The sequence below is a fragment of the Bolinopsis microptera genome, chromosome 12 (genome assembly GCF_026151205.1).
Source record: "Bolinopsis microptera isolate Bmic1 chromosome 12, MBARI_Bmic_1.0, whole genome shotgun sequence".
NCBI lineage: Eukaryota > Metazoa > Ctenophora > Tentaculata > Lobata > Bolinopsidae > Bolinopsis > Bolinopsis microptera.
Window position 1 is genome coordinate 7,841,143 of NC_087083.1, and position 24,550 is coordinate 7,865,692.

At 36.3% G+C, this 24,550-nt stretch overlaps 2 protein-coding genes across 3 annotated transcripts; one reads left to right on the plus strand and one right to left on the minus strand.

Moving 5' to 3' along the window:
• Positions 1-6,863: 6,863 nt before the first annotated feature.
• Positions 6,864-20,467, plus strand: LOC134824550 (uncharacterized). 2 transcript variants are annotated; one of them, XM_063836456.1, is made up of 5 exons: positions 6,864-6,931; positions 7,088-7,144; positions 7,306-7,467; positions 17,061-17,145; positions 19,659-20,467. In XM_063836456.1, the coding sequence occupies exons 1-5, from the start codon at positions 6,868-6,870 to the stop codon at positions 19,873-19,875; spliced, it is 585 nt and encodes a 194-aa protein (XP_063692526.1). In that variant the 5' UTR covers positions 6,864-6,867; the 3' UTR covers positions 19,876-20,467. The 2 variants fall into 2 exon arrangements, with proteins under 2 accessions (XP_063692526.1, XP_063692527.1); XM_063836457.1 differs by having other exon boundaries at positions 7,312-7,467.
• On the minus strand, positions 7,477-9,197 carry LOC134824456 (uncharacterized). The gene is made up of 5 exons (XM_063836362.1): positions 9,052-9,197; positions 8,540-8,921; positions 8,154-8,320; positions 7,918-8,031; positions 7,477-7,490 (listed from the first exon to the last, which is right to left on the minus strand). Exons 1-5 carry the CDS (start codon positions 9,131-9,133, stop codon positions 7,477-7,479), a joined length of 759 nt encoding a protein of 252 aa, XP_063692432.1. The 5' UTR covers positions 9,134-9,197.
• Positions 20,468-24,550: the final 4,083 nt, after the last annotated feature.

The window sequence follows — 24,550 nt, forward strand, 5'->3', positions numbered from 1 at the left end:
TGAAACAAACTTTTAAAAATTAGCAAAAAATGAAAAATTGGAAGCAACTTAAGCAAAAAATAGCTCTTAAGTTGAAACTAAGCAAAAATCAAAGTATAAACTTAGTTCAAAAATTTTGCTTGAATATTTGCTAACTTTGTTACTTAAGTTGGTTTTCGGAACGGATTTTAGAAAAAAAGGGAAAACCAAGCAATATTTACTACTAAGTTTCATTTCGGAAAGGACCCTCTGATGTTTTGAACTGTGTATTCAAAAATGAAAAAACCGCAAATGGCCCAGCGAAGTAAGGTAAAAGTGCGTTTTACGTTTTTTCGTACGTTAAGTGCGTTACGTTTTAAAAGCACGTTAAGTGCGCACGAACCAACTATAATGCTTGCAGCTGCTGAAACTGGAAATTTATTCTAGTTCACTGGCAAGTTGCCAAACGTTTTATCACACACATGAGCAGTGTGACCACTATTTGTTCATTAATCATAATGCTGACAAGCGCGACTGTCGCTTTTATGTCATAACAACGAGCGTTTCATTTCGAGGAAAATATTTAGGTAAGTTAGAACTCCTGACTAAACGAGTCCCGAAGGCACGAGTTTATAGATTGCTTATGGTACGGCACAAGACAACAGTCTTGGGAACATTTTCCGACTAAAATATTGAAATTCCTGTCATGCTGCTACCATCGTGTTACTCTCGTGATTGCCACATGACAGCTTACCTAACTGCTATTGGACAGCGTACTTTTGTCACATGACGATTTGATTATCAACACTTATTGAGAATGAGTACTGTATTTCATAAATCACATAGGTACAGTCCTTAATAAAATAATTCCTTTGCGATAGATACTCCTCTAATTTCCAACGATTACGGTGATATTTCAAGCTTGACTCAACCCTTGCTGTTCTCTCAAACTATAAGGATGTAATTGTGAATCTAATTTTGGTTGAGCATGAAATCCAGCCTTTCTCGCTGGCTAATATAGGTCACGTTATCTATCAAATGACTGTACCTCGTGACTGCGTCACTCGGTTACCACGTGCTCGACAAACTGGTGCCGTACCATAATTACTCTTAGTGAATTCTATATATTCTAGTTAGCTCTACAAATCGGAACGAAACGAAACGAAATTAGTTTCGTTTAATTAGTTTTTTAATCAATTCTGGGTCCCCCTTTTATGTTTTTGTGAATTGAAAAAAAGGAGTTCATGCCAAAACAAGAATAAATTGTTGAACCTTTTTAAGTTTGAATACTGTTTAAGACCCTTTTAAACATGAAGATTTGGCTATAAATAGAAAATAGCAACGTTAGTTTTATTATATAATATCCCACAATCCACGGTTGTTATAGGTAATTCAATACCAGTGTTCTACTTTTGTACAGATGACATTGACTCATGGGAATACGTGCTTGGTTATCGTGTATATGGAGTAGCGAAGTAGTGAGTACACTGCACTTGACACTCAGACAAAGTTATTCGGTACCTAATTTGTCCGTGTCGCATTTCAAATGTTAAATCGCATTTTTATCGATTTATTTATCAGTTTTGCAAGTTGTCTCTGATTAATCTTTAGATTTTAATCTGCAATCAATTTACAGATATAAAATCCCAAATAATGTATACCATACTTTGATGACACTTTCTTTCTTCCCAGCGATGATTAAGCGACTTAGAAAAATTAGTTATGCCGTCATGGTGTTTTTATTCTTGGTCTTTGTCTTACTTTGGAAAGAAATCATCAGGAACCCGGGAATTATGGAGCTCTCCTCCATTAAAGATAAAAGGATTTCAGAACGCGTATATCCTGACCCAGCTTTTAATCTTTCCTTAAATCCCAAGAAAAAGATAGTAATTCTGTTAACTTCATTTCGCGGTGGATCTACATTTCTAGGCCAAATTTTTGATAGCAATCCCAGGTTACAATATCTGTTTGAACCGTTTTATGATGGAAGTATCAGAAAAATGTACAAGGAAGGGGATATCCTCGGAGCTCGACCGGACCACACAGAGTACGAGCTGCGAATGCTGTACTTACAGCAAATAATGCACAACTGTTCTGTGTATCCAACTAACTTTCCGGAGAAGCATGAACGGTGTGGAACCGCTGAAGAGAACTTGGCACGGTTCAACTCTACAGTGTGCGGTGATAAGAGCTACAAAAAAGGAGAACTGTACCAAGAGATCTGTAGATACCGTGCTACAACCATCCTTAAAGTTATACGTATGAAAAACATTGAAGACCTGCTAAAAATAGAGCAGATAAAATCTGCTAATGTGAAGATAATACATCTTATCCGGCACCCGATACCACTGATGATGTCGAGGAGGTACGGTGGCTTGTTCTACATGTGGGATCAGAAACTAGTGTTGGAAAGTAACTACCAGCACTTTCCCAGTTGGAGGGTGAAAGTGGCGTTAGAAATGTATGATTACTGTTCTGAAAATATCAGGAATTTAGCGTTTGCTGAGTCCAACAGTTGGATCAAGGACCGGTACATGATGGTAAGTCATCGAGATATGAGTCTTACACCCCAGGAAACTACTGAGAAAATATACGATTTTGTAGGGGAGAAACTTACTAGTGAAATTAGAAACTACATAACAGATATAACGGGAGCGAGTTCCGAAGGATTCAAAAAGAGAAGTAGCAATGCTCTGGAGGTGTATAGGAATTCAACTGAGCTTTCAGACAAGTGGAAAGAACTTGGGATGTTTGGTAAATATTGGAATCTGTTTTCTGTTGAGCTTCAGTGTAGACAAGTGTACGATCTATTGGGGGTAAGTTCTACTGTAGACAACATATCGCGAGCAAAAGCTTTGCGGACCCAATCAGACATATCTGATAGAAATCTTTACAACTATTTTAGTCAAATTTGAAAATATGAAATTATGGAGCTCTTGATGGACACGATTGTATTTGTACATATATTATTGACCATTGTTAATGGTCTGGCCCGGCGCGCGCTACTTCGAAGAAATTTAGACGAGTAACATCCGTCAAATTCATTATTAATATTGACATATTGATATATCATCTGAATTCTGAGTCTTGCAACTAAAATTTTAACTTCTAAGAAAGAATTTTGATAAAAAAAAGAGTGTCCATGTGTTAAGTAACTGTGCCTTATCCATGCCCAATCCGTACCTAAGTTGCCCCTCAACTTAAAGTCATAAAGTGTGCATGAAGTGTCCACCGACAGATTATCGAATTGCAATGCAACAAAACAAATTATTCCGATTCATAAAGTTTAAATGAAGTTACTCAGCATTATAGTGTAAAATGATTACATAGCATGATTGGGCATGGATAAGGCACAGTTACTTAACTGCTGCTCACTGCTGCTCACTGCTGCTCACTGCTGCTAACTGCTGCTAACTGCTGCTCACTGCTATTAAATGTTACTGGGCGGCGCTCAGCCTGTCATTTCGCCGAATCTTTAATCTTTATTCGGGCTGAGTGAATTGTGACTTCCATCGCCCTAAAAAAAGTGTGAATGCTCATTGGATGTTAACAGTTAAAGCGCACGTGACTCGCATTCACGTGATCACAGGAGGAGCAAAGACCAAAGTGCAAAGAAACTGCCACAAACTGCTACTAACTGCTAATAACTGCTAGAAACTGGCACTAACTGCCACAAACTGCTACTAACTGCTACAAACTGGCACTAACTGCTGCCGTTTTCTCAGAAAAGGCAGTAAGTCCATATTTGCCATTTCGAGATATTGCGACTTTTGCGTTTATGGTTTTTTCTCCGCTTACTTTTTGCGTAAGATCAAAAGTAAACACGTTGAGTTATCAATAATTAGTCAAATTTTAATTTGTCAAAAAAATTAAAGCTTTGAGCCGTCCATAAGCTTAGATATAACCATTTTTATGCCAAATAATCGAGCTTATTTTTCATACTGGATGGACTTACTGCCTTTGCTGAGAAAACTTGGACTTACTTCCTTTTCTGAGAAAAATCTCTGTTCAATATTTTTCTGAGAAGGAAGTAAGTCCAAGCTTTTTACTAAATATTTGAGGTTTGGATCTATGTATTTTGGATTATATTGTAAAATATAAACAATTAGGTAAATCTAAATTGCTCCATATCATATAATAAATGTTTTTGAATAGTAGTATGCCCTTATTTAGGCAAACTCGCCAATTTTGAAAGATTTCAGTGCATTAAATGATATCCTATCGATATTTTGATGAAAATGAACTTGATCTAAAAGATGTACCTAAACTAAACATTCTCTGCGATTATAACAGCTCAATAACTGCTCCAATGTTTATGTTTTGCAAATAAAATACATCCGGCGTTTTTGAAAATCGGCCACCAAATTTTTTTGAGGCCTAAATGAAAATTTTGATCACTTAAGTAAAGTTGAAATGTAATTATACATCGATTCTGAAAATTTCAAGCGAAAATATCAATCGGCAGTAAAGTTATGTTCTTTTTGGGAAATCGCTTTCTAAAATTCCGCTTTTAGCATGCTTTTATAGGAAGTATGTCCAGCTACTTCTTCCTATCACAGATAATTTATCTCAGAAAAGGCAGTAAGTCCACGGAATTACTTCCTTATCTCAGAAGATTTTCAAGATTTTCTCAGAAAAGGCAGTAAGTCCGGACTTACGTCCTTCTCTCAGAAAATAATTGGCCAAAACCGAACATAATGTTTCTCAACTGGGACTTACTTCTTTAGAAATTGCATGCAACTATGTTTCTTACTTCCTTAGAAATTGCATGCAACTATGTTCTATACATTAATATGTAGCTCATGTTGTAGAGAATTTTCTACTGAAAATTTTGATACCAATATTGTCATATTTCGAAAAATTGGACTTCCTTTTCTGAGAAAACGGCAGATTACTGCCACAAACTGCTACTAACTGCTGCAATCGCGCCCACGCATTCGTGCGCCGTTTGTGTGTGATCGTTCACAGTTCAGAACCAATTACAGCCTAGCCGCGCAAAAGATCACGTGCACGCTAACTACCAATAAGAAAGAAGTGATGTATGTGCTACAAAAGACGAGCCCTGAGTTAGATTGTAAAATCTGATTATTTGATTGTAAAATCACATAAACGCGCGTTTTAGAGGGTTCAATTACGCCAGGCGCTATGTTTATGAACATAATAGCTTGGGGTCCTCAGGTAAACTAAATGCTGCTCACTGCTGCTAAATGCTGCTACCGCGCGCACGCCATTTTCTGAAGTTGCGCGCAGCGTGCGTGGCGCAGTAAAAACGCCATTTTTTTGGGCGAGCAAATTATAATGTGTTGGTTCAGCCGAATTAATTTTTATCAATTTTATTTTTATTTTTAGTTAGTTGTTATCCGGCCAAACAATAAGAAACTTATAAAAATAAAAATATGACATTGTAATTTTGCATAGCTGAAATGTAACAATTGATCTATATTCAAATTAATTGAATTTTCAGATGAACAATAAAGTTTTTCGTCTCGAAATCAAACTTCGTATTAATTTACTTTTTTATTTATTTATTAGTTAACGTACAATATAATAGTATAGTAATAGGCGCACGTTATATCTCCGCCAAAAGCAAATCCATGTCCAATTTGATACGCATAAAATATGTTTATAACTTCCTTGATTGAGCATTGGTTGACGATGTCAACCCATTGAGATCGTTCGCGTTGCTTTGCAAAGCAGAGCAACGATCGACGATCAGAATGCTAGTTCGCGCGGCGCGTTGAAGCAGCGAAGTCCTCCAAGATTGTGCACTAAGTTGGCGTTTTTCGACCAAAATTGAACGGGGAATCGTTTAAAATAATTGTTGAGGCACCTCGATAAAAGTAAAACAAAATTTAAGTAAAACAAAATGTCGCGCGCGCGCCCATATCAGCAGTGAGCAGCATTTAGCAGCAGTGAGCAGCATCGGCGCCATAGTAATAACATACAATTTTCTTAATCATGTGAAATGCAAGATATTCTCATTATTCACAATGTCAATCTTTCGCATCTCGCCGATCTGTGGTTGCGTGAAAATGTTAAATGCGCGGCGCGACCCAGTAATGCATCGCGCTACAAGATATTTTCAAAATGTTTACCTTTTCACTTGCTTATTGCTACGATGATATCTTTTTATTTTTTAAACGTTTCATTGCTGTAAGTAGTAAATACAAATTATGACATCACGTCATTACATATGTTTACAAAGTATTCTTGCACTTTACCTGGGGACCTCTACTCAGGCCAGGCTATCATGTTCATAAACGGAATGACAGGCTGAGCGCGGCCCGGCCCAGTATAATCTTGCACTATGTGAAAAATACAATAAATATTTTCCCACCATCATTCATAATGAATCAAGTAAGACAAGCAATAGTGTAAGCAGAAGGACACCATTCTCATCTATTTTTTCTTTAGAGAATGATGCATAACTGTTTGTACTCCAAACATTTATTTTTTGTTTTAATTCGTCCTGTTATACTGGGTGAAAGTGCCGATTTTACATTTTTACATAATATATTCTTAGAGATTTTTGCAAATTTCGTAGCTCCAACCTGGTACCGACTGTTCAATCAGTAAATTTGTTCCATATAGGCAGATCCTTATGAGAGAACTATAATTCCTGTGTGCAGTTGCTTCTCTCATTCCAAATTATCCCATGAACTCCACTTCTCCCCATTCATATCTAAATTTACGGATAGAAATATCACTCGAACAAATTAATTGAAATATATTTGTCATGCAACTTTAGGAAGGGATTCATCTTCACAATAAAAGATATCACATTAAAAGACATACTTGACGGAACAAATTTGGAGACAATTTGTAATTATTATTAATATTTGTAACTTTCATTCTTTTAAGCTGTGAAACGCCATTTGATAATATCAAGTACAATTATCTATTTGCAGTATGAGCAATGAAGAAGTCACTGTTTCTATAGAATCTCCAGCCAAATCGTCAGCAATTTTAGAAGGTATATATTATACATTTTAGTGATGTAAAACAGTCATTAATTGTTCTTTGTTAAAAATGATAGGTATATTCTACTCACAAATGGTTATGTCTGAGAAGTATGGATTTTGAAATCTGATTCTTTATATTAGCTTTATCTGGCAACTATTTTTTTCAGATACAGTTATTGAAAACAAATGTGTAGAAAATAAATTAGTGATCAACGTTCAACCTGGTGAGTCAAGTAGTCTTAGTTTAAATGATATATGTATAATGTTCGTCTAATAAATAATCATCCAATCACTCAACTTGCCTGCCATTTTGGTACATAGCGAAAGCTTATGTAAGAGCAATGCTATAACACTGTGCCATTTGAGTATATACTATTTTCTACAGTATCAGATTCCACTGTGTGCGAAGACACTGACACAGCAGAGGGAGAAAAACGCAAACAAATAGAGAATTATAAACATAAGAAAGCTACTGTAGGAGGAGATAAGGTTGATACTCCCTCAAGAAGCAAGCATGTCCCTCACACTTTTCTTACTATGCCTGATGGTAAGAGATTTACCACTTGTGTGCTGCAAGTTTTACCAAAGTTGACTTATGATTGAAATTTTTGTTTTGCAATTTATAGTAAATAAAAGGTATCAATATCAAAAACAATCAGTATATGATTTGAAATACAAGATTATACAGAAGATTTCGTTAAAAAATCGTTAACAAATTGTCTTGAATCCATATTATGAGGGATCAGAGAAAATTTATGAAACAATTGTTTTAGTATAACAATTGCTTTATTATAATATATTTATCAGTCTAGATATTAAGTAATATTCTACTTGCCGGCTCCAACTGCCTCTTTCCCTCTCGCAATTTTCTTTTTGCAGTACCCTCTAAAACTTTTATTTGTAAGATAATATATAAAAGGATTGATGAAGCAAGAAGTCTGCATGACAATGAAGGTGAATCGTGTGTATATAACCAAGCTTTTACCATCAAATAAACCTATCACATTGTAAAAGTCTAAACACCATAGAACATATGGGAAGTTACTGATGAAAAACATTGTAGTTGTCGCCAGAACTATTAGAATATTCTTCCTTTTCACCTGACCTCTCCCTGTAAAGAAAAATAAGCAAGCCTTCTTTAATTTGAATTTTTTCATTATGATTTAGTGGTTCAAATGTACCGAAAGGAATAAATCTCATGGAATATAAAATATTTAAAAATCTCACACATACCCTTGACTCCGGCTATTAGAATAAGAGCACTATTACTAAACACCAGCATGACAATAGGAACTATCACTACAATCAGGGATAAGATAACATCAACTGAAGGGTTTACAAACAGGTTCACTCCCGTGGTATTCTCTTGTGGGGTGCAGCCCATGTAATCTTGTATGAAACTGAAATAAAGTTACTATCAGTTAAACAAGGTTACACAATAACATAATATATGAAAATCTTTAAAAAATAATTGTAATTTAGGATAATTTTGCAATGTTAAATGTTGCGTTGTCAAGTAAGGGATCATATCTACCAAATGATTGAGGAACAGTTGTTTTTTCTGTTTTTTGACTCTTGATTGATAATCAACATCATTCAGTCAAACATCACCTGCTTACCTAACTTGAGTTGACGTGATGGCCTGATATAGAGTTATGGACATATATATAGAACTAGTAGCCACTCCACCACATGTCACTATCACGCAATGCCATTGCTTCGGAGACCGCGCAAGTGGCACCATGCATCGGTACAACTTGTTTACCACAAGCGCATTCACAAAGAATGAGTTCGCGTCAATGAAACAGTATTTGATGGCAAGAAGAATTTTGCAGACGGTGGACCATTCATAACCAGTTATCAGAACAATGATGGTTGGGAAGACGTTGAAGAGACCGCGCAGGATATCCGCAACAGCAAGGTTTTGTACGATCCACACTGACATTTTATCAAGTTTTATTGCGTCATGTTTGACTGTGGCATGCATCACAACGAAGTTACCTGAAGTAACAAAACTGGTAAATTCTGTACTATCTGTATGATATTAGTATAACATTTCAGAAATTAAGGAGGAGGAAATGTATTCAAATACTTTATACTGTTCTACAAATATAAAGGTTTAAAAATTTACCTGTAAGGCATAAGACGAGAGCAATGACATACCATACAATTATAATAATCTCCTCGTGTATTAGCATAGAAGAAGAATCCATCTGTAATAATGATGCGGTTAATTGGTTAAATCAGCTCATTGAATGTTGTCATCATGTTGTCGTGTCACGTGATTTAGCTAGTACTCGTACATCTTCAGTAAAGTAACTGTATTACCTCTTATTACAAATCTATGCTGGTAGCTTTACTACAGTAACAATCTTTCCACGTGCACTTTCCGCTCTCGTTACTATGCCACCTTTTGATTTATAGCCAATTTGCACGAAGGTGGTCAGACAGAAAAAGAGAAATCTCCGAATTATAAGTTAGATATTACCCCTAAATACAAATATGTGCTGGTAGCCTAATTATAGCCACATATAAAAATAGCATGGAGATTCATAATCAATTCAATCGAAGATACTGATTTTCGTTAAGTATCACGGTCAAAAATAAAGATCAGGATTCGTTAAATTTGGAAATAGTAGTTGTACAGCAATACTAAGGTAATGGGACTACTGCAGACCCTCTACTGTCAAGGTTTGGTGAACGGTAGTTAAAAGCGATTAAGGGACATAAGTCAAAGTGGTACAGCAACATCATGTAGTGGACATCTTGAGAAATGAGTAATAGGTAGAATGTAAGGTTTCTCCTTCATAAATCGTATTTTTCTCCGATAATAAATTGACATCAAGTCTTGAAAATTATTCGAGATTCTGACTTATGTCCCTTAATCGCTTTAAACTACCGTTCACCAAACCTTGACTGCGGCTTTGTTAACAAGGTTTGGCCGGTAGAGGGTCCGCAGTATCCCAAAACCTTAGTATTACTGTACAACTACTACAGAAGTAATCCCGATAACACTCGACCTCTGCCTGATTCAGAGGATGTCACCCTTTTACCTTCACACGCTGTAAGAAGATGACGATCAGACCTCATTAAATATGGAAATAGATACAAAAACTGCGAACTGATATAATATGTTTCTCCATTACCTGGAGTTCACATTAGATCTGTACTGATTCTGTACTTATTCTGTACTATAAGAGAACATTAGAGTATCGTATCACTCTATCAAACGACCAACCAATAAATGTTGACCGGACAAACAAAATACTTGATAACCATTTTAATTCCATTTTGAACAGTTTTGCTAAAGATCTCTCGAATGAGTAGTTGCAGTATACTTGTACTACAGCATGATGTTGTGATACATATGATGTGTTTTTCTACTCTGTCTGCTTCATCACATGCATCAACATCGTCATACATAATATGAAAAGATATGTGTTCTTTCGATGTTTCTTTTTTTTAACTGGTAATCTATAACATGTGATGTCACACAAGTGATTTATAGAACTTATTAGATGGATTTATAGAATTGGTTAGACTCAAAATAAGGAGTAAAAATAAGGAACAAATAAGGAGCAAATTTTCCAAACTCGTGGACTCATAAAGTGATCAAGAAATTTGACCTGCTTGAGCAAGGGGAACAGCCCAAAACAGAGTATCAGGAAGGCCCGGTACCCAAAATCCTGATTAACTAGCAAGGATAAAAGATAACAATAGGTAAAAGCTAAATATAGACACCAATACTATACCAGATTATTCCTTCTGATCATGCAAGGGGGCTGGCTGTTTAGGAACAAAGCAGAATCTCACTGTACATGCAACTGATTTGATTCGAAACGTTCATCAAATAAGTTTAGATAGAGAATAGTAGAGAATTATTCGGGAAATTAACATGAGATAGGTGTTGTTAAAGCTTCCATAGAAATACAATCTGTATTCAATGTAATAGGGACCTTACCAAGTATATGAGATATTCTAACGCCATGCAGCTGGTACAAACACCTTAGTAAATCGATAAATGTTTACAATATAATTCTAGAATAAAGTTGGTATTGTACACAAAACCCTCAAATTTTTCCCGATTATACTGTTATAGAAGATCTAACTAACTAGATCTAACTACTGATTAACTGATGGAGAACGATACTTTGACACGTGACAGTTATTTACGGTAACCAATGCGCTTCAAGTATTATATACGTCACTGATACGCATATGTAATATGCGTTGCTTCACTGGCTCGACTGAATAGTGTGGCTACTATAATAGTACTATGATCTATCTTATTATATCTACTTTATCACCACCATAGTGCGCATCTGAGTGATGTGTGTCACAGACTGTCTCTGTGGCATTCTCGTGCTTCATCTCCTGCCATTCATCTTTATACGTCTCCAGACATATCACGTCTCAGCTCTCATAAGCAATTGAATCTTACGAGAGAGAAACCGTTTCAAATTAATCAGCGACACACCGGACAACCGGTCATAATTAGAAAACAGGATATTACGTGCAGTTTATTAATTGTGAGTCGCCATGCAATTCACGTTTTGATATGTTGACTTTAGTAAAGTCATTTTAAAATAATGTTAGATAGCAAGCACACAACATTACACTATCGGGAGTTAATCTAGTTTATATAGATCTGAATAAAGCGGATATATACAGAGAAATTGTAACGTGTTTGAAACTTAGTAGATATTTGTGTTCGTCCGATAAGATAATTACTACCAAAATTTAATTACATAATTAACTGATTAATTAAATTGACAGAGATTTGGGGGTTTATTTAGTTATGATTAGATCTTCCAAGTAATGTTGAAATGGAAATATAACGAGGTCATCTTCTTACAGCGTTACTTACTACAGAAATGGAAATATATCCATTCTTCCGTTTTCTGACAGCATGAGTGCCTAAGACCATTTAAAGATCGGAGGTCTTTTGACACATTTTTGACACATTTTTGACAAATGTTTGCATTTTAGGCTTTTCCAAAAGGGGGTTTCTTGGGGCCGGCGATTGATTTTAATGAATTATGATGGTTTTTTAAGGATAGTTCTTGACCCAAAAGAATTAAGGTTAAAGAATTCGGAATTTCAAAAATGTTAATTTAACACATTTGTCAGAAAACGGAAGCATTCGAATGAAGCAGAATACCAATACATTTAAATATAAATTGCACAAAATCTATCGATTATTGATTGAAATAATACCCGTACTACACATTACCAAGTACGTTACGTGGGAGATTGTGCGAAATAAAATGAAATAAAGTGAAATAAAGGGAAATAAAGTGAAAGAAAGTGAAAGAAAGTGAAAGAAAGTGAAAGAAAGTGAAATAAAATGAAATAAAATGAAATAAAATGAAATAAAGTGAAATAAAGTGAAATAAAGTGAAATAAAGTGAAATAAAGTGAAATAAAGTTCACACGGTACAGCAATCTGATGCAGTACATTTGACAGAGTGAACTGTAGAAAGCTTAATAGTTTAGCTAATAATGACACGGTTAATAATAATTAACGTAATAAAATAATGGGGGGTTACGAGCTGTCTAGACAAATAACCTGCCATTATTATTTGTAATATTTGTAATTCAATGTGGCATATTCAATGAGTTCAATCAAGAAGTGCGGTTAAGATGGGAGCTTCATTGATTAGAACAGTAAAGCGTTATGAGCTATAAAATCACATACCTAACTATGCATTAAGAGTACAGGATTTTGTAAACCACAATCACATACTGTGCACTTATAGTGCAGCGTTATGAGCTATAAAACCACATACTGTGCACTAATAGTGCAGCGTTATGAGCTATAAAACCACATACTGTGCACTAATAATATAGCGTTATGAGCTATAAAACCACATACTGTGCACTAATAATATAGCGTTATGAGCTATAAAACCACATACTGTGCACTAATAATATAACGTTATGAGCTATAAAACCACATACTGTGCACTAATAATATAGCGTTATGAGCTATAAAACCACATACTGTGCACTAATAGTGCAGCGTTATGAGCTATAAAACCACATACTGTGCACTAATAGTGCAGCGTTATGAGCTATAAAACCACATACTGTGCACTAATAATATAGCGTTATGAGCTATAAAACCACATACTGTGCACTAATAGTGCAGCGTTATGAGCTATAAAACCACATACTGTGCACTAATAGTATAACGTTATGAGCTATAAAACCACATACTGTGCACTAATAATATAGCGTTATGAGCTATAAAACCACATACTGTGCACTAATAGTGCAGCGTTATGAGCTATAAAACCACATACTGTGCACTAGTAGTGCAGCGTTATGAGCTATAAAACCACATACTGTGCACTAATAATATAGCGTTATGAGCTATAAAACCACATACTGTGCACTAATAGTATAGCGTTATGAGCTATAAAACCACATACTGTGCACTAATAGTGCAGCGTTATCAGCTATAAAACCACATACTGTGCAATAATAATATAGCGTTATGAGCTATAAAACCACATACTGTGCACTAATAATATGGCGTTATGAGCTATAAAACCACATACTGTGCACTAATAATATAGCGTTATGAGCTATAAAACCACATACTGTGCACTAATAATATAGCGTTATGAGCTATAAAACCAAATCTTTTAAAGGACCACTTTAGTTAATGAGAATTGGGTCATTTTTCATTATGTTATGAAAAAAAGGCTGTAGAAATATGTGCGGTGTTTTTATTTCTTGATGTGATTAAAAAAGGTATATTCCCCCGCTTTACTCGGTTTTCATGTTTATTCGGAGCCGGTGCCACCACGTTTTATATTTGGCAGTTTTCAAAAATAAACAAATATTTGATTGCTTTTTCATGTAAAACTACCTGGCTAGTAGCCAGAAAGTTTCGTAACAAATGTGCACATTTTAATCTAACTTCGTATGGGAATTCTGTGAATCGGATCACACACGATTTACTTAATTGCAAGTGAAAGAAAGTGAAAGAAAATGAATTATAGTAAAATAAAATGAAATAAAGGTCACTCGGTTCAGCAATCTGATGCGGTAGATTTGACTGAGTGAACTGTAGAAAGTTTAATAGTTTAGCAAATAACGACACAGTTAATAATAATTAACTTAATAAAATAATGGGGGGTTACGAGCTGTCTAGACACACATCAAGAGCGATCCACTCAATTCTCTCTGTGAACGAACAATTTACAGCCTACTATAAGAGCCCAGATTTCCACTTAAATACTGGCCAATGCATAATGCTATAGGACCTCAAAATAAGATCGAAATCTACAAATCCGATCTATTCATAGAAAAATAGTATTATAAAACATTTCTATTTTATCCCTACACATCCTTTGTACATTATTTGTACATTATTTGTACATTATTTGTACATTATTTGTACATTATTTGTACATTATTTCTATCACGCTGAATGCATACATACATGATAAATAATAAATGGCCAGTAAAGGAGGTTTCAGCTAATTCCTGGCTATATTGAGGGGAGTATACTAGTCTAATATATACTTTACACTAGTTTAATATGTACTTTACACTAGTTTAATATGTACTTTATACTAGTTTAATATGTACTTTATACTAGTTTAATATGTACTTTACACTAGTTTGATATGTACTTTACACTAGTTTAATATGTACTTTATACTAGTTTAATATGTACTTTACACTAGTTTAATATGTACTTTACACTAGTTTAATATGTACTTTACACTAGTTTAATATGTACTTTACACTAGTTTAATATGTACTTTATACTAGTTTAATATTATGTACTTTACACTAGTTTAATATGTGGACACGTTCATTTGAGTTTGAGGATATTGGTAAATATAAGTGACCCTATTAAAAGGCACAGTGTAGTTGACTTTGTCACACTATTGAATTACTTAAACCCTTGATGGTTAGGATAATCGTCTCATCCTCTAGGCTAACTTTGTCACATAACGATATCTTAATCAGGTGATAAGATATCGCTTAAATACGGCCGGCACGGAAATGGTTACATTGTCACACTATAAACATGTGACGGAGTAAATATGAACCCCTTGCTGCCGTTTTTGACCAAATTTTTGAGTGTCCAGTTGATTGGATGGGTACATATGACCATTACCTACATATTTGACGACTTTTTTCGTTATATGGTGCATTCAGGTTTACTCTGTCACACATTAAAGAAAATATGTGATGAATGTTTAGGGCACCCTGATAAGCAATGCTGAGTAGTGTAAGTTTATTTGATGGCCTGGAAGTGCTGGGAATTGTTATTATATCATATAATAGTCGTAAGGAATTAAAACACAGAAGGCACAACCAAGCTTATTTTGTCACACAATCTTGATGATATCTGAACATGTGTGAAATTGAACAAATAATGGTATACCAGCTTAAACCCCTTATATTATACGTACTATGGATCAAACAACACTGCTAGTACCATGCACCATGCCAGTCACATAAATCATTATCAGGTGGTAATATGTTAACAGTGTCACAATTAAACTACCGCTACATGATCAAAAATAGGGTAATTTCGTCACAAAAAATTATTATAACTCTGTTAGCTCCTTGCTGGCAAAATAACTAGTTTATCGAAATTTTTTTGATGATAAGGTTACATGGTATTCTAATAGAGGTATAGTTCTTCAAAATAGGGGCAAGACATGTTTACTTTGTCACATCAGTTATTATAAGAGTTAGGTAATCGTCATCAGATTAAAAGATATTTTTCGTAGTTTGGATCGATTAATACTTTAATATACCTGTAATAAATCCTATGCCAATTTTAACACACTATCTTGATACTGTTGGGGCAGAAAAAGTTAATTTTGTCACATTTTCAATGTCTTTGACAAATTAATCTAAATCTAGGGGCAAGACATGTTTACTTTGTCACATCAGTTATTATAAGAGTTAGGTAATCTTCATCACATTAGTTACATATATTTTTTTGTAGTTTGGATTGATTTATATAGGTAATAAAGCAGCCTATGCTAATTTTTATACACTATCTTGAAATTTTTGGGGCATGAAAAGTTAATTTTGTCACATTTTTAGTGACTTTGACAAATTTAACCTAAAATTGTTAAACTTAAGCTCTGATGTTCTGGACAATATTCTAATAGAGGTATAGAATATAGATCTTCAAAATAGGGGCAAGACATGTTTACTTTGTCACATCAGTTATTATAAGAGTTATTATTAGAGACTATTTCATTCTATAATCATTGTTTTTAATCTATTTACGATTTCGTATAATTTTTTGTGACAATGTAAACATCAACTGATCTTAACTTGCATCAACTACATTGTCATCATATAAAATTTTCCCGCCTTTCAAACCAAAATCAGATATAAATAATTCGCCCAAAATTTTAAATTTCATTTATTGTGACAGAATTAACCTCATTTCCCAATAACCAAGTGCCTGTATAAGCTAAATATTCAAAACAACATATTTTAGGGCTATGATTGGTAGAGCAACCATCAAATAATGAGTTGAAAGGGTTTTTAGGACACCTCACAGTAGAATAGAGGTATGGTATCATGAGTGTGACAAAGTTACCTAAATATTGCCTTGTAACCGTTCGATCCGTGCCCATTAACCAATGTTGTATCATAATTGTTAGATTGACCTAATTTACTATATTTCAGACCAAGGAATGATAATTAGACAAATGCAGTTAACTAAGTCACACAAAATGTGACATTTGAAACATTATAGTGCCTAACAACAATAGATTTTCTTTCTGAGCGGTGCATATGGGAGTATGGGTTACGTGGCTAATGTTCAGAACTTCTGAACGTGCTAGGTTAATAGATGTCAAAATTAAGCCACTATCGTCAAAAACGCTATTATTTTTGTTTACCAATATCCTCAAACTCAAATGAACGTGTCCATGTACTTTACACTAGTTTAATATGTACTTTACACTAGTTTAATATGTACTTTACACTAGTTTAATATGTACTTTACACTAGTTTACAACAATTTAAGGTATGAGTTAACATACATCAGCCCCATGGATATTCGGATAGAAACATTATTTATGAGTCGCATTACTACTTTACTATACTGTTTAAAGATCAAAATGTCTGATAATTACTCTTCAGGAAAGAAGATAATGTTCTCCCTTCCCACAAAGACAAGCAACACTAAAAACACTGGCAGCTACGGGGAACGATTAAAACACACCAGGTAACAAACAACAAAGATTAGTAGATGTGGATTCTGGTGAGGGGTGTAGGAATACCCCCCTCCCCCGCCCCCGCTTTCTACACCCCTGATTCTGGTGAGGAGGTGATGCACGTGACAGCTGCGATTATCCTTCCACTACTGACTGATTACGTCACGTCGTCATTAGTCATGGGCATCGTCGTACTTGATAATATTATAATATGAGACACCTGTTCAGCAAACTGCTTCTTATAAAGTTATTTATAAAGGAGTATTATAAAGAATTACAGATCTCTGAGTAAACAGAGAAATTACAAACTACCTTGTATGTACAATATTATTTTTGTGTGACGTACAATCATTAAGTCCGTAGATCTCGTAAGACTGAGCGTGAGTTTTTTAAATTATAGTGTTCAGTAGGGAGCATCGCGGCTCTCGACAGACAAAGTGAAACAAGGCAAATAAGTGGTGAAAACTAAATGAAAATAATCGACGTTTCAGCACTCATTGGCCATTTAAGTAATCTTAGTAAAAGGCCAATGAGAGCTGAAACTAAACACTACAATCTTTTATATATATATAAGTCACACCTGCCCAAGCTAGAGAGCCATGGCAGGGTCAGCAAGCAAGGCCCGGACCAAAACAAACTGAGCCGACTGGTTATAGAAACACTACAATCTTACCCACCATATAAATATTATACTATTAGAACGGGTCATTGTTCTCTTATATCTGAACAATTCGACTAATGGCAAATTAAGATTTATAATGGTTTATACAGGTTAAAATCGTTAGTAAGAAACTTAATCTATTGACCATCACCATATGGTATGAGCATTAGCAAACTTTGAGCAAATGTTTGTACCGTATGTATCTAATATGATAACCACAACGCGTTGAGGTAGATGTAAAGGTGAGGTCGATGTAAAGGTGAGGTCGATGTAAAGGTGAGGTCGATGTAAAGGTGAGGTCGATGTAAAGGTGAGGTCGATGTAAAGGTGAGGTCGATTTAAAGGTGAGGTCGATGTAAAGGTGAGGTCGATTTAAAGGTGAGGTCGATGTAAAGGTGAGGTCGATGTAAAGGTGAAGTCGATGTAAAGGTGAGGTCGATGTAAAGGTGAGGTCGATGTAAAGGTGAGGTCGATGTAAAGGTGAGGTCGATGTAAAGGTGAGGTACCTTGACTATATTTAGTAAACTGGTAGGATATGGGAAATTATTACAAGTTAATATCTTATCCTTAATGAGAAACTTAATCTTTAGCCCACCAGAAAGAAAACTTTGAGCAGAAAATAAAAACGACTATAATTTAAAGGATTGAGGTTACATTCACCTTGTTTTTAAGATTTAACCTGTTTTTCTGACGTGTCTACTTACCAAAGACCCATATTAACTTTTAAAAGCATTATAATTTAGTGATAACTGGGCATATTTATAGTATGGTGAGTAAACGTTAGCTTAAAATAGAGCCAGTCTATTTATTAATTGAATGACAAAAACTTCATTTAGATAATCGCTAAATGCAAAAGTCCTAAAATGTTGATTGGAATTACCTTGGAGGTTCATATTATATTGGAAGTAAAAGGTCCTTTAAACTATAAAGCTATAACGAATAATTAACAAATTTTGATTACGTAATCAACGACCAAAATGAAGGAAATGAACGAAATAAAGGAATCAGCAACTATTAAAGTTAAGAGAACCGCAACAGCCTACTGGCGATGTGACCTAAGCATAAAGCATGACAAAACACGCTCAACTATCAAATCCCTATGAGTTTATGAAATGTTATTGTTTACTGTAGACATCTGACGCTCGCCAGTCGGCAGTCATTATACCAAACCTTGAGCTTCTCTCAATTGCCAAAAAGAATGGCTCTGTCAGCTGTCTTCGGCATTTGTATCAATTCTTTTCTTTTATCTTAGAGACAAGAGTAAAGAGAAAGGCCACAATTGGCGCCAGAAATCCTTGTATTTAAGTCAAAAAGATCTGCCTTATGCATATTTATCAATCGAATGAAAAAAACGTGCAATATTCTGAGCTATAAAAGTATAAAGACAAAAGAGCGGTTTTTACTTTTAGTCTTAGATCATATTAGTCTTTTAGTCTTAGATCATATTACTATAAAAGTATAATAAATGGTAGATTTGGTAAAAACAGCATACTCTAGGCCCCATACCACGTGTAATATCACGTGTAATATCACGTGTAATATCACGTGTAATATTACGTGTAATATCACGTGTAATATCACGTGTAATATCACGTGTAATATCACTCGTAATTATGTAATATCACGTGTAATGTCACGTGTAATATCACGTGTAATATCACGTGTAATATCACGTGTAATATCACGTGTAATATCACGTGTAATATCACGTGTAATATCACGTGTCACGCCACGTGTTACACCACGTGTAATATCACGTGTAATACCACGTGTAATATCACGTGTAATATCACGTGTTTCACCACGTGTGTGTAGCTATATTAATGCTTGTATTCCAATAAAATAACACTCCTCTCCTCTCAGCACAACTGCAGAAAAGAAGAACACAACCCAAGGACACGGCTTCACACAACGAGGGATAAAATACATTGCACTCAGTCTTATCTGCTGTATTATCGGGATACTCTTTTATCTGCTAGCTGCTGACGCTGATAACACTGCACGGTTACTTGTGTTGCTGATAGGGGCCGGGTTGGGAGTCTTCTTCTTTCTGTGTGCTAATGATTACGTTTGTAGGTAGTGAGGGTGTCACGTGGCATGTCACGTGTTCGTGATCAGACACTGTTAATTAAAGATGAAGTATATGGTGAAGATAGGCTGTGTTAATTATGCTGACTGATTGTGTAGTGTGTAAATAATAAATTAAATGATGATCAGATGATAATAAAGTAAATAAACTTCATATATCACAACTTTCTCCCTTAACAGTTAATACTTTAATAGCCGATCGGCGATCGGCATTGTACATATTTGTCGAGCAAGATCATCTTATATACTCCTGGTTAAATAAGTGGCTGGTATTGGAGATTTGTCAGATATGTGGGGTTGCTTTTATCTTTAATCATCGTGTTGTGAATAATGCTGTTACCATGGCAACTGATAGTAACCATGGCAACTGTTTTTCAGTAATATTCTGGGTTCTTTTCTCTGTTCGAATAAAAAAGAATCTTCATTCATTTTAAAACTTAATAACTAATATTTAAAATTAATCATTGATTAATTAAATAAAACAGATGCTGTTACCAGGCCAGTATTGAAAAAGTGACCGCTATCTCCATTAGTGTTATACCTGTATTCGCATGATAGCAGTTAGGGTCGTTCACATATTACGTAATCACTGAGGGGAGGGATGGGTGTCTTAATCACTAAGGGGAGGGAGGGGTGTCTTAATCACTAAGGGGAGGGAGGGGTGTCTTAATCACTAAGGGGAGGGAGGGGTGTCTTAATCACTAAGGGGAGGGAGGGGTGTCTTAATCACTAAGGGGAGGGAGGGATGTCTTAATCACTAAGGGGAGGGAGGGGTGTCTTAATCACTAAGGGGAGGGAGGGGTGTCTTAATCACTAAGGGGAGGGAGGGGTGTCTTAATCACTAAGGGGAGGGAGGGGTGTCTTAATCACTAAGGGGAGGGAGGGGTGTCTTAATCACTAAGGGGAGGGAGGGGTGTCTTAATCACTAAGGGGAGGGAGGGGTGTCTTAATCACTAAGGGGAGGGAGGGGTGTCTTAATCACTAAGGGGAGGGAGGGGTGTCTTAATCACTAAGGGGAGGGAGGGGTGTCTTAATCACTAAGGGGAGGGAGGGGTGTCTTAATCACTAAGGGGAGGGAGGGGTGTCTTAATCACTAAGGGGAGGGAGGGGTGTCTTAATCACTAAGGGGAGGGAGGGGTGTCTTAATCACTAAGGGGAGGGAGGGGTGTCTTAATCACTAAGGGGAGGGAGGGGTGTCTTAATCACTAAGGGGAGGGAGGGGTGTCTTAATCACTAAGGGGAGGGAGGGGTGTCTTAATCACTAAGGGGAGGGAGGGGTGTCTTAATCACTAAGGGGAGGGAGGGGTGTCTTAATCACTAAGGGGAGGGAGGGGTGTCTTAATCACTAAGGGGAGGGAGGGGTGTCTTAATCACTAAGGGGAGGGAGGGGTGTCTTAATCACTAAGGGGAGGGAGGGGTGTCTTAATCACTAAGGGGAGGGAGGGGTGTCTTAATCACTAAGGGGAGGGAGGGGTGTCTTAATCACTAAGGGGAGGGAGGGGTGTCTTAATCACTAAGGGGAGGGAGGGGTGTCTTAATCACTAAGGGGAGGGAGGGGTGTCTTAATCACTAAGGGGAGGGAGGGGTGTCTTAATCACTAAGGGGAGGAGGGGTGTCTTAATCACTAAGGGGAGGGAGGGGTGTCTTAATCACTAAGGGGAGGGAGGGGTGTCTTAATCACTAAGGGGAGGGAGGGGTGTCTTAATCACTAAGGGGAGGGAGGGGTGTCTTAATCACTAAGGGGAGGGAGGGATGTCTTAATCACTAAGGGGAGGGAGGGGTGTCTTAATCACTAAGGGGAGGGAGGGGTGTCTTAATCACTAAGGGGAGGGAGGGGTGTCTTAATCACTAAGGGGAGGGAGGGGTGTCTTAATCACTAAGGGGAGGGAGGGGTGTCTTAATCACTAAGGGGAGGGAGGGGTGTCTTAATCACTAAGGGGAGGGAGGGGTGTCTTAATCACTAAGGGGAGGGAGGGGTGTCTTAATCACTAAGGGGAGGGAGGGGTGTCTTAATCACTAAGGGGAGGGAGGGGTGTCTTAATCACTAAGGGGAGGGAGGGTGTCTTAATCACTAAGGGGAGGGAGGGGTGTCTTAATCACTAAGGGGAGGGAGGGGTGTCTTAATCACTAAGGGGAGGGAGGGGTGTCTTAATCACTAAGGGGAGGGAGGGGTGTCTTAATCACTAAGGGGAGGGAGGGGTGTCTTAATCACTAAGGGGAGGGAGGGGTGTCTTAATCACTAAGGGGAGGGAGGGGTGTCTTAATCACTAAGGGGAGGGAGGGGTGTCTTAATCACTAAGGGGAGGGAGGGGTGTCTTAATCACTAAGGGGAGGGAGGGGTGTCTTAATCACTAAGGGGAGGGAGGGGTGTCTTAATCACTAAGGGGAGGGAGGGGTGTCTTAATCACTGAGGGGAGGGAGGGGTGTCTTAATCACTAAGGGGAGGGAGGGGTGTCTTAATCACTAAGGGGAGGGAGGGGTGTCTTAATCACTAAGGGGAGGGAGGGATGTCTTAATCACTAAGGGGAGGGAGGGGTGTCTTAATCACTAAGGGGAGGGAGGGGTGTCTTAATCACTAAGTGGTGGGAGGGGTGTCTTAATGCTATGCTGAACGATACCTATTATAAAACTGATCGGGGGGATGGAGGGGGGAGGGGGGGGGTTGAAAATAGGCAAAAGAGTGATTACGTAATACGTGAACGACCGCTAGTGTACATAATATAGTTGGATTATTTTGAATCTGATTTGTAGAATAGTTTGTATATTTTTGATAAATTTTTATTTTTCGATTTAAACAAAAGTTAAGTGTTCAACTTGGTTTGAGAAGCTGCAGCTCAATATCTCGGCAGCAAAAAGGGAACTCCTATAAAAAATATATAAAAATAAGGAACATTTTAATTTGCTATTCCTAAATAAAACACTATCTAAAATCTAAAAGCTTGTGGAAGTGCAGCGGAACATCTGAAGTTAACTTTAAGATAGTGTGTAATGTTCACGTGTGTAATGTCTTTACCGCAATTTTAGCATTCAGTACTGAAATTTCAGTGTGTTCCACTCACCTAGGTTCCAATCATAATTTTCCTAGGTTACAACCCCCCAATGTTAGCGATGTATTGCTTTTCATACAAAGTTACAACAACGTCTTACGTTATGTATCCTGGGTTTGGACAGGATATTACCCGCTTAAAATATTTCCATCCCGTTACATAATACTCAATAAATGTAATAGATTTGAAGTGTTGTAATAATAAGTATGTTAAATGTATCAATATCTACCCGTCCTGATTAATGAGACTACAGGTTACTACACCTTATAGGACACGGTGCCTGCTTAGTGATTATACCGGCTTACTAATCCAGTAGTTATATTATATATAAGTTACATTAATGTGTTACATAATATGTTAATATGTCACAGTATGCGGCTCCCCGCGAGTATGAATTTGTCTTTGTAAATGACTCTTATAAGCTCCGGTGCTTGCTTATACTGGGCTATTAATATAATAGTTAATAATAATAATGAATTGAAGTTTAAGAACACCACTGTTAATTAAGATAAACTGATACTCAGCTTATCCTCAAACTTCAATGTACGTGTCCATATAATATAAGTTACATTAAAATGTTAATATGTCACGTGAACCAATTAGTATGCACCAAGTGTAGGAATTTGTCTTTTTAATAAGCTTGCACTTTCGCAAATTCAGCTTTAGTGAGAATCATTCTTTTCTCTAAAGCAGCTCAATTATACATTTCATTCCCATTCTAGTTTCAATGAATAGTTGGAAACATCGAGCTCTCAGATGTACAATTGTATAGTGGTAGTTTATAATTTGCAATGTTACCATGGTGATAGTTATTTAGAATATATATTCGCATTTATCCACACTATATTTACATTACATTACACGTACAACGTGATATCGTTATCAGTGCAGTGTGTACAACACCAACTACACCGATTAATTGCCAATCTGCGAAACATTTAATTATTATTATCACTTCGAGATGGCCATGGTGATAGTGTACGTGGTAATTAATACCTGTAGGAGTAGTTATTTGCTGAGATCATGTTTTGTTCCCATGGTAACCTCTAGTTATCATACTCAGTAAATATATGCTTATTATACCGAATGTATGGTTGATATCTAGATATTATGTGCATTCTTGTGGTGAGGTATATTAGTTTGTCACGTGTAACACTGATTCTGGGTTTTGGTTCTGCAATTTGATTGGTTACTTTCTGTCACGTGTCAAGAATGCACTTCAACTCCAGAACCTTGTAAATATACTTTATATGTATCGTAAAAATATGGTCCAATATTCCATAAAGATAAACATATTTGAATTTAACTACTCCTCCATTACTAGAAGTGAAACATTACAATTACAATTAGAGTGTCTCGTATGTGAGTGGTGAAACGTGATGTCATATTTCATCAAAAAGCTAAAGTAAAAACGTTAAGCAATGCACGATTTCACAAGCATCAAGAGAGCTGATACTCCTTATGTTGTCTTTTTGTCGACGAAATTCACGTGCATTGTGAACTATAGTACAACCGCATCCAGATATCGGTTAACTGGCAACTTAACAAAGTGGTTTGATTACAGGTAATATTTGCAGGTCAATATTTTAATATTACTAATAATAGTACTGCGTCCTGTTT

Bases quoted from the DNA above. Each gene is read 5' to 3' on its own strand.
- LOC134824456 (XM_063836362.1), bottom strand. From the start codon at position 9,133: ATGGATTCTTCTTCTATGCTAATACACGAGGAGATTATTATAATTGTA. The intron at 8,321-8,539 runs GTAAGCAGGTGA...ACTTTATTTCAG, and splicing joins ATCACGTCAACTCAAGTTAG to TTTCATACAAGATTACATGG. The intron at 8,032-8,153 runs GTATGTGTGAGA...TTTTCTTTACAG, and splicing joins TCTAATAGCCGGAGTCAAGG to GGAGAGGTCAGGTGAAAAGG.
- LOC134824550 (XM_063836456.1), top strand. From the start codon at position 6,868: ATGAGCAATGAAGAAGTCACTGTTTCTATAGAATCTCCAGCCAAATCG. The intron at 7,145-7,305 runs GTGAGTCAAGTA...TATTTTCTACAG, and splicing joins AGTGATCAACGTTCAACCTG to TATCAGATTCCACTGTGTGC. The intron at 7,468-17,060 runs GTAAGAGATTTA...ATTACTCTTCAG, and splicing joins TTTTCTTACTATGCCTGATG to GAAAGAAGATAATGTTCTCC.